The sequence below is a fragment of the Crinia signifera genome, chromosome 2 (assembly GCF_055691185.1).
Source record: "Crinia signifera chromosome 2, ASM5569118v1, whole genome shotgun sequence".
Taxonomy (NCBI): domain Eukaryota; kingdom Metazoa; phylum Chordata; class Amphibia; order Anura; family Myobatrachidae; genus Crinia; species Crinia signifera.
In genome coordinates this window covers 391,225,752-391,240,289 of record NC_139218.1, presented here as the reverse complement: position 1 = coordinate 391,240,289, position 14,538 = coordinate 391,225,752, and the positions used below count along the sequence as shown (strand labels likewise).

The 14,538-nt window shown below is 48.6% G+C and overlaps 1 protein-coding gene across 2 annotated transcripts in view; it reads left to right on the top strand.

Moving 5' to 3' along the window:
* The window catches only part of ARHGEF17 (Rho guanine nucleotide exchange factor 17), a 184,261-nt gene that overhangs the window by 131,491 nt on the left and 38,232 nt on the right, over positions 1 to 14,538 (top strand). For both annotated transcript variants that reach the window (XM_083170381.1, XM_083170379.1), the window contains exon 7: positions 6,038 to 6,214. In XM_083170381.1, coding sequence (XP_083026507.1) covers positions 6,038 to 6,214 — 177 coding nt within the window. The remainder of the gene's footprint in view (positions 1 to 6,037; positions 6,215 to 14,538) is intronic.

Below are 14,538 nucleotides of genomic sequence, written 5' to 3'. Positions count from 1 at the left end.
GTTTGGGTGAGATACTAGGGGAGGGTTAGGGTCCGGCACTAGGGTTAGGCTGCGTGTAGAGAGGTTTGGGTGAGATACTAGGGGAGCGTTAGGGTCCGGCACTAGGGATAGGCTGCGTGTAGAGAGGTTTGGGTGAGATACTAGGGGAGGGTTAGGGTCAGGCACTAGGGATAGGCTGCGTGTAGAGAGGTTTGGGTGAGATACTAGGGGAGAGTTAGGGTCAGGCACTAGGGATAGGCTGCGTGTAGAGAGGTTTGGGTGAGATACTAGGGGAGGGTTAGGGTCAGGCACTAGGGTTAGGCTGCGTGTAGAGAGGTTTAGGTGAGATACTAGGGGAGGGTTAGGGTCAGGCACTAGGGATAGGCTGCGTGTAGAGAGGTTTGGGTGAGATACTAGGGGAGGGTTAGGGTCCGGCACTAGGGATAGGCTGCGTGTAGAGATGTTGGGGTCAGATACTAGGGGAGGGTTAGGGTCAGGCACTAGGGTTAGGCTGCGTGTAGAGAGGTTTGGGTGAGATACTAGGGGAGGGTTAGGGTTAGGCTGCGTGTAGAGAGGTTTGGGTGAGATACTAGGGGAGGGTTAGGGTCAGGCACTAGGGTTAGGCTGCGTGTAGAGAGGTTTGGGTGAGATACTAGGGGAGGGTTAGGGTCAGGCACTAGGGTTAGGCTGCGTGTAGAGAGGTTTGGGTGAGATACTAGGGGAGAGTTAGGGTCCGGCACTAGGGTTAGGCTGCGTGTAGAGAGGTTTGGGTGAGATACTAGGGGAGGGTTAGGGTCAGGCACTAGGGTTAGGCTGCGTGTAGAGAGGTTTGGGTGAGATACTAGGGGAGAGTTAGGGTCTGGCACTAGGGTTAGGCTGCGTGTAGAGAGGTTTGGGTGAGATACTAGGGGAGAGTTAGGGTCAGGCACTAGGGTTAGGCTGCGTGTAGAGAGGTTTGGGTGAGATACTAGGGGAGGGTTAGGGTCAGGCACTAGGGTTAGGCTGCGTGTAGAGAGGTTTGGGTGAGATACTAGGGGAGGGTTAGGGTCAGGCACTAGGGATAGGCTGCGTGTAGAGAGGTTTGGGTGAGATACTAGGGGAGGGTTAGGGTCCGGCACTAGGGATAGGCTGCGTGTAGAGAGGTTGGGGTGAGATACTAGGGGAGGGTTAGGGTCAGGCACTAGGGTTAGGCTGCGTGTAGAGAGGTTTGGGTGAGATACTAGGGGAGGGTTAGGGTTAGGCTGCGTGTAGAGAGGTTTGGGTGAGATACTAGGGGAGGGTTAGGGTCAGGCACTAGGGTTAGGCTGCGTGTAGAGAGGTTTGGGTGAGATACTAGGGGAGGGTTAGGGTCAGGCACTAGGGTTAGGCTGCGTGTAGAGAGGTTTGGGTGAGATACTAGGGGAGGGTTAGGGTCAGGCACTAGGGTTAGGCTGCGTGTAGAGAGGTTTGGGTGAGATACTAGGGGAGAGTTAGGGTCCGGCACTAGGGTTAGGCTGCGTGTAGAGAGGTTTGGGTGAGATACTAGGGGAGGGTTAGGGTCAGGCACTAGGGTTAGGCTGCGTGTAGAGAGGTTTGGGTGAGATACTAGGGGAGAGTTAGGGTCTGGCACTAGGGTTAGGCTGCGTGTAGAGAGGTTTGGGTGAGATACTAGGGGAGAGTTAGGGTCCGGCACTAGGGATAGGCTGCGTGTAGAGAGGTTTGGGTGAGATACTAGGGGAGGGTTAGGGTCAGGCACTAGGGATAGGCTGCGTGTAGAGAGGTTTGGGTGAGATACTAGGGGAGGGTTAGGGTCAGGCACTAGGGATAGGCTGCGTGTAGAGAGGTTTGGGTGAGATACTAGGGGAGGGTTAGGGTCAGGCACTAGGGTTAGGCTGCGTGTAGAAAGGTTTGGGTGAGATACTAGGGGAGGGTTAGGGTCCGGCACTAGGGATAGGCTGCGTGAAGAGAGGTTTGGGTGAGATACTAGGGGAGGGTTAGGGTCCGGCACTAGGGATAGGCTGCGTGAAGAGAGGTTTGGGTGAGATACTAGGGGAGGGTTAGGGTCCGGCACTAGGGATAGGCTGCGTGTAGAGAGGTTTGGGTGAGATACTAGGGGAGGGTTAGGCGCTAGGAATAAGCTACATGAAGAAAGGTTATGGTTAAGCATTAGGGGAAGATTTGGGCTGCGTGAGGGGAGGTTAGGGTTACGCACAAGGGGAGCCTGGAGCGCTGGGTCCTGGGTGACCGCGCTGACATTATAGATGGCATGTCTTCTGCAATAATGTCCTCCGCCTACTAGACCTAGCATCTGTCAGGGGAAGGCAGCTCACCCATCGCTACCCGGAAGTGCAGATTCCAGGAGTGCTGGGGAGCAATGAGCAAAAAAACCCTGTCAACTAGCATGTAAACTCCCTGGCAACAAGCAAAAAACCCCTACCAACAAGCAAAAAAACCCCTTTCAACGAGCATGTAACCTCCCTGGCAACGACCAAAGCACCCCTACCAACAAGCAAAAAAAACCCCCTGACAACGAGCATGTAATCTTCCTGGCAACGAGCAAAAAAAAATCACTGGCAACGAGCAAAAAAAATCACTGGCAACGAGCATGTAACCTCCCTGGCAACGAGCAAAAAAAACCCTTATCAACTAGTATGAACCTCCCTGGCAATGAGCAAAAAAAACCCCTACCAACAAGGAAAAAAAACCTAGCAACGAGCATGTAATCTCCCTAGCAACGAGCAAAAAAAAACACTGGCACGAGCCCAAAAAAACCCTACCAACGAGCAAAAAAACCCTGACAACGAGCATGTGATCTCCCTGGCAACGAGCAAAAAAAAACCTATCAACTAGCATGTAACCTCCCTGGCAATGAGCAAAAAAACCCTAGCAACGAGCATGTAATCTCCCTAGCAACGAGCAAAAAAACCACTGGCAACGAGCAAAAAAAAAACCCTACCAACGAGCAAAAAAACCCTGACAACGAGCATGTGATCTCCCTGGCAACGAGCAAAAAAACCCCTACCAATGAGAAAATAAACCCCTGTCAACAAACATGTAACCTCCCTGGCAACGAGCATATGTAACCCCAGGCGGGATCTGACCTGGTCAAAAGGGTCAGTTGTTGTTCAAACCAAACACCAGAATGAGGGAGATATTTGACCCGAATGTTCTGAGTTGTAACAATCCATCTCTGTATTTTCCCAAATCATGTTTATACGAAAGACCTTTGGGGCTGAGTGGGGGGGAGGTTCAGAAACCTGACGGCTTTCGTAGATCCCCGAGGGAGGGGCTGCTGCTCAGGCGCAGGACCCACTATGCCTCCTCGCACGCAGTACCCCTGATCCGGAGTTGGGCGGAGCTGGCCATTATTCCCAAAACCGGGATTTCCTGGCTTCTGTCGGGTGAACAGCGCTGGCCACCCTGCATGCCACAGATGCAGCCGCCATCTCTGAATCAGGCCCTTTTGTACTGTGCATTCTATTATATGGAACAATATTTTCAATAATAGTTTTTAGGTAACAAGCCCTGTGGGATACTGTGGACATAATTATAGTGTATGAGAGCACTTGTCCTCATGCAGACATGTCTTATGTACTTTAGACCAATTCGAAGAAGGCAGAGTGCCACCTGCTGGTCACACTTGTAAATGCATCGTCTCCTTATCTCAGTGCTGTTCTGCTGCTGTTGTAGTGTTAGAGGCACTGGGCACCTCTCTGGCTCCCAAAATTAGTATGCAAAGTCTACAGTTTGGCAATGCATAATGGAGGTAGCCATAACCATGAAAATGTAGCCTTTCCGTTCTCTTGTAACCAGTGGCGTTACTAAGATGTGAGGCACACAGAGGGAGATGGATGAAACCACTGTGAAAAGAGTGGAAAAATGAACCAGTGGAGAAGTTGACCATGGCAACCAATAAGCTTTGAAGTAAATTGAAATTATAGGTACTGTAGCAGCTAATTGGTTGCCAGGGACAACTTCGCCACTGACTCAATTCTCCAGGGGAGTGATCCCCTGCACCTGGCTGGCTCCTTGGTGTGTGTCCCTGCAGAGACACAGGAGTGATCCCCAGGACATAGCTGGTTCTTCAGTGTGTGTGTCCTTGCAGAGACACGGGAGTGATCCCCAGGACATGGCTGGCTCCTCAGTGTGTGTCCCTGCAGAGACACAGGAGTGATCCCCAGGACATGGCTGGCTCCTCAGTGTGTGTCCCTGCAGAGACACGGGAGTGATCCCCGGGACATGGCTGGTTCCTCAGTGTGTGTCCCTGCAGAGACACAGGAGTGATCCCCAGGACATGGCTGGTTCCTCAGTGTGTGTCCCTGCAGAGACATGGGAATGATCCTCAGGACATGGCTGGCTCCTCAGTGTGTGTCCCTGCAGAGACACGTGAGTGATCCCCAGGACATGGCTGGTTTCTCAGTGTGTGTCCCTGCAGAGACACAGGAGTGATCCCCAGGACATGGCTGGTTCCTCAATGTGTATCCCTGCAGAGACACAGGAGTGATCCCCAGGACATGGCTGGCTCCTCAGTGTGTGTCCCTGCAGAGACACAGGAGTGATCCCCGGGACATGGCTGGTTCCTCAGTGTGTGTCCCTGCAGAGACACGGGAGTGATCCCCAGGACATGGCTGGTTCCTCAGTGTCTGTTCCTGCAGAGACATGGGAATGATCCTCAGGACATGGCTGGTTCCTCAGTGTTTGTCCCTGCAGAGACACGGGAGTGATCCCCAGGACATAGCTGGTTCTTCAGTGTGTGTCCCTGCAGAGACACGGGAGTGATCCCCAGGACATGGCTGGTTCCTCAGTGTGTGTCCCTGCAGAGACACAGGAGTGATCCTCAGGACATGGCTGGCTCCTCAGTGTGTGTCCTTGCAGAGACACGGGAGTGATCCCCGGGACATGGCTGGTTCCTCAGTGTGTGTTCCTGCAGAGACACGGGAGTGATCCCCAGGACATGGCTGGTTCCTCAGTGTGTGTCCCTGCAGAGACACAGGAGTGATCCCTGGGACATGGCTGGTTCTTCAGTGTGTGTGTCCTTGCAGAGACACGGGAGTGATCCCGTGCACCTGACTGGCTCCTTGGTGTGTGTCCCTGCAGAGACACAGGAGTGATCCCTGGGACATGGCTGGTTCCTCAGTGTGTGTCCCTGCAGAGACACAGGAGTGATCCCCAGGACATGGCTGGTTCCTCAGTGTGTGTCCCTGCAGAGACACGGGAGTGATCCCCGGGACATGGCTGGTTCCTCAGTGTGTGTCCCTGCAGAGACACAGGAGTGATCCCCGGGACATGGCTGGTTCCTCAGTGTATGTCCCTGCAGAGACACGGGAGTGATCCCCAGGACATGGCTGGTTCCTCAGTGTGTGTCCCTGCAGAGACACAGGAGTGATCCCCGGGACATTGCTGGTTCCTCAGTGTGTCCGTGCAGAGACACGGGAGTGATCCTCAGGACATGGCTGGCTCCTCAGTGTGTGTCCCTGCAGAGACACGGGAGTGATCCCCGGGACATGGCTGGTTCCTCAGTGTGTGTCCCTGCAGAGACACAGGAGTGATCCCCAGGACATGGCTGGTTCCTCAGTGTGTGTGTCCTTGCAGAGACACGGGAGTGATCCTCAGGACATGGCTGGTTCCTCAGTGTGTGTCCCTGCAGAGACACGGGAGTGATCCTCAGGACATGGCTGGCTCCTCAGTGTGTGTCCCTGCAGAGACACGGGAGTGATCCCCAGGACATGGCTGGTTCCTCAGTGTGTGTGTCCTTGCAGAGACACGGGAGTGATCCCCAGGACATGGCTGGTTCCTCAGTGTCTGTTCCTGCAGAGACACGGGAGTGATCCTAAGGACATGGCTGGCTCCTCAGTGTGTTTCCCTGCAGAGACACAGGAGTGATCCCCAGGACATGGCTGGCTCCTCAGTGTGTGTCCCTGCAGAGACACAGGAGTGATCCCCAGGACATGGCTGGCTCCTCAGTGTGTGTCCCTGCAGAGACACAGGAGTGATCCCCGGGTAGTTGCTGCTCTCTGTGGGCGGAATAGGGATCGCTGTGTGTGTTGCCCGCTAACTCCTGTTTTTGCCCTGTTTGCAGGATCTACTGAAGCACACGCCCGAGGACCACCCGGACCACATTTGTCTGTTAGATGCCCAGAGGAACATCAAGCAGCTGGCAGAGAGGATAAACAAGGGAATGCGAAGCGCGGAGGAGGCGGAGAGGGACACGCGGATCCTTCAGGAGATAGAGGCCCACATCGAGGGCATGGAGGACGTATGTTACATACTCCCTGCTGTACTCACACCCCTAACTCTATATGCCCTACCACCCCTATTCTATATATACCCTACCACCCCTATTCTATATACCCTACCACCCCTATTCTATATATACCCTACCACCCCTATTCTATATACCCTACCACCCCTATTCTGTATACCCTACCACCCCATATATATATATACCCTACCACCCCTATTCTGTATACTCTACCACCCCTATTCTGTATACCCTACCACCCCATATATATATATATACCCTATCGCCCCATATACCCCCTATTCTATTTATGATACCACCCCATATACCCCTACTCTATATACCCTACCACCCCATATACCCCCTATTCTATATACCCTACCTCCCTATATACCCCCTATTCTTTATACCCTACCACCCTATATACCCCCTATTCTATATACCCTACCACTTCCATATACCCCCTATTCTATATACCCTAACACCCTATATACCCCCTATTCTATATACCCTACCACCCCATATACCCCCTATTCTATATACCCTACCACCCCCCATATACCCCCTATTCTATATACCCTACCACCCCCATATACCCCCTTTTCTATATACCCTACCACCCCCCATATACCCCCTATTCTATATACCCTACCTCCCTATATACCCCCTATTCTATATACCCTACCACCCCCCATATACCCCCTTTTCTATATACCCTACCACCCCCCATATACCCCCTATTCTATATACCCTACCTCCCTTTATACCCCCTATTCTATATACCCTACCACCCCATAAATATATATATACCCTATCGCCCCACATACCCCCTATTCTATATATGATACCTCCCCATATACCCCCTATTCTATATACCCTACCACCCTATATAACCCCTATTCTATATACCCCACCACCCTATATACTCCCTATTCTATATACCCCACCACCCCATATACCCCCTATTCTATATACCCTACCACCCCATATACCGCCTATTCTATAAACCCTACCACCCCATATACCCCCTATTCTATATACCCTACCACCCTATATACCCCCTATTCTATATTCCCTACCACCCTATATACCCCCTATTCTATATACCCTACCACTCTATATACCCCCTATTCTATATACCCTACCACCCCTTATACCCCCCTATTCTATATACCCTACCACCCTATATACCCCCTATTCTATTTACCCTACCACCCCCATATACCCCCTATTGTTTATACCCTACCACCCCATATACCCCCTATTCTATAAACCCTACCACCCCATATACCCCCTATTCTATAAACCCTACCACCCCATGTATATATACCCTATCGCCCCATATACCCCCTATTCTATATACCCTACCACCCCATATACCCCCTATTCTATAAACCCTACCACCCCATATACCCCCTATTCTATATACCCTACCACCCCATATACCCCCTATTCTATATACCCTACCACCCCATATTCTATATACCCTACCACTCTATATACCCCCTATTCTATACACCCCACCACCCCATATACCCCCTATTCTATATACCCCACCACCCCATATACCCCCTATTTTATATACCCTACCACCCTATATACCCCCTATTCTATATACCCTACCACCCCATATATATATATACCCTATCGCCCCATATACCCCCTATTCTATATATGATACCTCCCCATATACCCCCTATTCTATATACCCTACCACCCCATATACCCCCTATTCTATATACCCTACCACCCCATATACCCCCTATTCTATATACCCTACCACCCCTAATACCCCCTATTCTATATACCCTACCACCCCATATACCCCCTATTCTATATACCCCCTATTCTATATACCCTACCACCCTATATACCCCCTATTCTATTTACCCTACCACCCCATATACCCCCTATTCTATATACCCTACCACCCTATATACCCCCTATTCCAGGGCTGGGCAATTGCGGCCCTCCAGATGTTGAGGAACTACACATCCCAGCATGCCTTGCATCAGTTTCAGCATGGCCATATAACAAAACTAATGCAAAGCATCCTGGGATGTGTAGTTCCTCAACATCTGGAGGGCCGCAATTGCCCAGCCCTGCCCTATTCTATATACCCTAACACCCTATATACCCCCTATTCTATATACCCCATAACCCCTAATACCCCCTATTCTATATACCCTAACACCCTATATACCCCCTATTCTATATACCCCATAACCCCTAATACCCCCTATTCTATATACCCTACCACCCCATATACCCCCTATTCTATATACCCTACCACCCCATATACCGCCTATTCTATATACCCTACCACCCCCATATACCCCCTATTCTATATACTCTACCCCCCTCATATGTTATATACTCTCTGCTGTACCTATGGCATCCATACAGTCCCTATGCAATATACTTCCACCCCCCCCCATGTTATACTCTCAGCACCTCGTACTGTCCGCTATACTCACACCCCCTACTGTATATACTATACCACCCCATATGTCATATACCGTACCATCCTATATAGTACAGCCCCTATGTTATATACCCCATACTGTCAGCTATACTCACACCCCCTACTGTATATACTATACCACCCCATATGTCATATACCGTACCATCCTATATAGTACAGCCCCTATGTTATATACCCCATACTGTCAGCTATACTCACACCCCCTACTGTATATACTATACCACCCCATAGGTCATATACCGTACCATCCTATATAGTACAGCCCCTATGTTATATACCCCATACTGTCAGCTATACTCACACCCCCTACTGCATATACTCTACCACCCCATATGTCATATACCGTACCATCCTATATAGTACAGCCCCTATGTTATATACCCCATACTGTCAGCTATACTCACACCCCCTACTGCATATACTCTACCACCCCATATGTCATATACCGTACCATCCTATATAGTACAGCCCCTATGTTATATACCCCATACTGTCAGCTATACTCACACCCCCTACTGTATATACTATACCACCCCATAGGTCATATACCGTACCATCCTATATAGTACAGCCCCTATGTTATATACCCCATACTGTCAGCTATACTCACACCCCCTACTGCATATACTCTACCACCCCATATGTCATATACCGTACCATCCTATATAGTACAGCCCCTATGTTATATACCCCATACTGTCAGCTATACTCACACCCCCTACTGCATATACTCTACCACCCCATATGTCATACACCGTACCATCCTATATAGTACAGCCCCTATGTTATATACCCCATACTGTCAGCTATGCTCACACCCCCTACTGCATATACTCTACCACCCCATAGGTCATATACCGTACCATCCTATATAGTACAGCCCCTATGTTATATACCCCATACTGTCAGCTATACTCACACACCCTACTGCGTATACTATACCACACCATAGGTCATATACCGTACCATCCTATATAGTACAGCCCCTATATTATATACCCCATACTGTCAGCTATACTCACACCCCCTACTGCATATACTCTACCACCCCATATGTCACATACCGTACCATCCTATATAGTACAGCCCCTATGTTATATACCCCATACTGTCAGCTATGCTCACACCCCCTACTGCATATACTCTACCACCCCATATGTCATATACCGTACCATCCTATATAGTACAGCCCCTATGTTATATACCCCATACTGTCAGCTATACTCACACCCCCTACTGCATATACTCTACCACCCCATATGTCATATACCGTACCATCCTATATAGTACAGCCCCTATGTTATATACCCCATACTGTCAGCTATACTCACACCCCCTACTGCGTATACTATACCACCCCATATGTCATATACCGTACCATCCTATATAGTACAGCCCCTATGTTATATACCCCATACTGTCAGCTATGCTCACACCCCCTACTGCATATACTCTACCACCCCATATGTCATACACCGTACCATCCTATATAGTACAGCCCCTATATTATATACCCCATACTGTCAGCTATACTCACACCCCCTACTGCATATACTCTACCACCCCATATGTCATATACCGTACCATCCTATATAGTACAGCCCCTATGTTATATACCCCATACTGTCAGCTATACTCACACCCCCTACTGCATATACTCTACCACCCCATATGTCATACACCGCACCATCCTATATAGTACAGCCCCTATGTTATATACCCCATACTGTCAGCTATACTCACACCCCCTACTGCGTATACTATACCACCCCATATGTCATACACCGCACCATCCTATATAGTACAGCCCCTATGTTATATACCCCATACTGTCAGCTATACTCACACCCCCTACTGCGTATACTATACCACCCCATATGTCATATACCGTACCATCCTATATAGTACAGCCCCTATGTTATATACCCCATACTGTCAGCTATGCTCACACCCCCTACTACTGCATATACTCTACCACCCCATGTCATATACCGTACCATCCTATATAGTACAGTCCCTATGTTATATACCCCATACTGTCAGCTATACTCACACCCCCTACTGCATATACTCTACCACCCCATATGTCATACACCGCACCATCCTATATAGTACAGCCCCTACTGTATGTTATATACCCCATACTGTCAGCTATACTCACACCCCCTACTACTGCATATACTCTACCACCCCATGTCATATACCGTACCATCCTATATAGTACAGTCCCTATGTTATATACCCCATACTGTCAGCTATACTCACACCCCCTACTGCATATACTCTACCACCCCATATGTCATACACCGCACCATCCTATATAGTACAGCCCCTATGTTATATACCCCATACTGTCAGCTATACTCACACCCCCTACTGCATGTACTCTACCACCCCATAGGTCATATACCGTACCATCCTATATAGTACAGCCCCTATGTTATATACCCCATACTGTCAGCTATGCTCACACCCCCTACTGCATATACTCTACCACCCCATATGTCATATACCGTACCATCCTATATAGTACAGCCCCTATGTTATATACCCTGTACTGTCAGCTATGCTCACACCCTACTGCGTATACTATACCACCCCATAGGTCATATACCGCACCATCCTATATAGTACAGCCCCTATGTTATATACCCTGTACTGTCAGCTATGCTCACACCCCCTACTGCATATACTCTACCACCCCATATGTCATATACCGTACCATCCTATATAGTACAGCCCCTATGTTATATACCCCATACTGTCAGCTATGCTCACACCCCCTACTGCATATACTCTACCACCCCATATGTCATATACCATACCATCCTATATAGTACAGCCCCTATGTTATATACCCCATACTGTCAGCTATGCTCACACCCCCTACTGCATATACTCTACCACCCCATATGTCATATACCGTACCATCCTATATAGTACAACCCCTATGTTATATACCCCATACGGTCAGCTATGCTCACACCCCCTACTGCGTATACTATACCACCCCATATGTCATACACCGTACCATCCTATATAGTACAGCCCCTATGTTATATACCCCATACTGTCAGCTATGCTCACACCCCCTACTGCATGTACTCTACCACCCCATAGGTTATACACCGCACCATCCTATATAGTACAGCCCCTATGTTATATACCCTATACTGTCAGCTATGCTCACACCCCCTACTGCGTATACTATACCACCCCATATGTCATATACCGTACCATCCTATATAGTACAGCCCCTATGTTATATACCCCATACTGTCAGCTATACTCACACCCCCTACTGCGTATACTATACCACCCCATATGTCATACACCGCACCATCCTATATAGTACAGCCCCTATGTTATATACCCCATACTGTCAGCTATACTCACACCCCCTACTGCGTATACTATACCACCCCATATGTCATACACCGCACCATCCTATATAGTACAGCCCCTATGTTATATACCCCATACTGTCAGCTATACTCACACCCCCTACTGCGTATACTATACCACCCCATATGTCATATACCGTACCATCCTATATAGTACAGCCCCTATGTTATATACCCCATACTGTCAGCTATGCTCACACCCCCTACTACTGCATATACTCTACCACCCCATGTCATATACCGTACCATCCTATATAGTACAGTCCCTATGTTATATACCCCATACTGTCAGCTATACTCACACCCCCTACTGCATATACTCTACCACCCCATATGTCATACACCGCACCATCCTATATAGTACAGCCCCTATGTTATATACCCCATACTGTCAGCTATACTCACACCCCCTACTACTGCATATACTCTACCACCCCATGTCATATACCGTACCATCCTATATAGTACAGTCCCTATGTTATATACCCCATACTGTCAGCTATACTCACACCCCCTACTGCATATACTCTACCACCCCATATGTCATACACCGCACCATCCTATATAGTACAGCCCCTATGTTATATACCCCATACTGTCAGCTATACTCACACCCCCTACTGCATGTACTCTACCACCCCATAGGTCATATACCGTACCATCCTATATAGTACAGCCCCTATGTTATATACCCCATACTGTCAGCTATGCTCACACCCCCTACTGCATATACTCTACCACCCCATATGTCATATACCGTACCATCCTATATAGTACAGCCCCTATGTTATATACCCTGTACTGTCAGCTATGCTCACACCCTACTGCGTATACTATACCACCCCATAGGTCATATACCGCACCATCCTATATAGTACAGCCCCTATGTTATATACCCTGTACTGTCAGCTATGCTCACACCCCCTACTGCATATACTCTACCACCCCATATGTCATATACCGTACCATCCTATATAGTACAGCCCCTATGTTATATACCCCATACTGTCAGCTATGCTCACACCCCCTACTGCATATACTCTACCACCCCATATGTCATATACCATACCATCCTATATAGTACAGCCCCTATGTTATATACCCCATACTGTCAGCTATGCTCACACCCCCTACTGCATATACTCTACCACCCCATATGTCATATACCGTACCATCCTATATAGTACAACCCCTATGTTATATACCCCATACGGTCAGCTATGCTCACACCCCCTACTGCGTATACTATACCACCCCATATGTCATACACCGTACCATCCTATATAGTACAGCCCCTATGTTATATACCCCATACTGTCAGCTATGCTCACACCCCCTACTGCATGTACTCTACCACCCCATAGGTTATACACCGCACCATCCTATATAGTACAGCCCCTATGTTATATACCCCATACTGTCAGCTATGCTCACACCCCCTACTGCGTATACTATACCACCCCATATGTCATATACCGTACCATCCTATATAGTACAGCCCCTATGTTATATACCCCATACTGTCAGCTATACTCACACCCCCTACTGCGTATACTATACCACCCCATATGTCATATACCGTACCATCCTATATAGTACAGCCCCTATGTTATATACCCCATACTGTCAGCTATGCTCACACCCCCTACTGCATATACTCTACCACCCCATATGTCATATACCGTACCATCCTATATAGTACAGCCCCTATGTTATATACCCATACTGTCAGCTATACTCACACCCTACTGCGTATACTATACCACCCCATATGTCATATACCGTACCATCCTATATAGTACAGCCCCTATGTTATATACCCCATACTGTCAGCTATGCTCGCACCCTACTGCATATACTCTACCACCCCATATGTCATATACCGCACCATCCTATATAGTACAGCCCCTATGTTATATACCCCATACTGTCAGCTATGCTCGCACCCCCTACTGCATATACTCCACCACCCCATATGTCATATACCGTACCATCCTATATAGTACAGCCCCTGTGTTATATACCCCATACTGTCAGCTATACTCACACCCCCTACTGCGTATACTCTACCACCCCATATGTTATATACCGTACCATCCTATATAGTACAGCCCCTATGTTATATACCCCATACTGTCAGCTATGCTCACACCCCCTACTGCATATACTCTACCACCCCATATGTCATATACCGTACCGTCCTATATAGTACAGCCCCTATGTTATATACCCCATACTGTCAGCTATGCTCACACCCCCTACTGCATATACTCTACCACCCCATATGTCACATACCGTACCATCCTATATAGTACAGCCCCTATGTTATATACCCCATACGGTCAGCTATGCTCACACCCCCTACTGCATATACTTTACCACCCCATAGGTCATACACCGTACCATCCTATATAGTACAGCCCCTATGTTATATACCCCATACTGTCAGC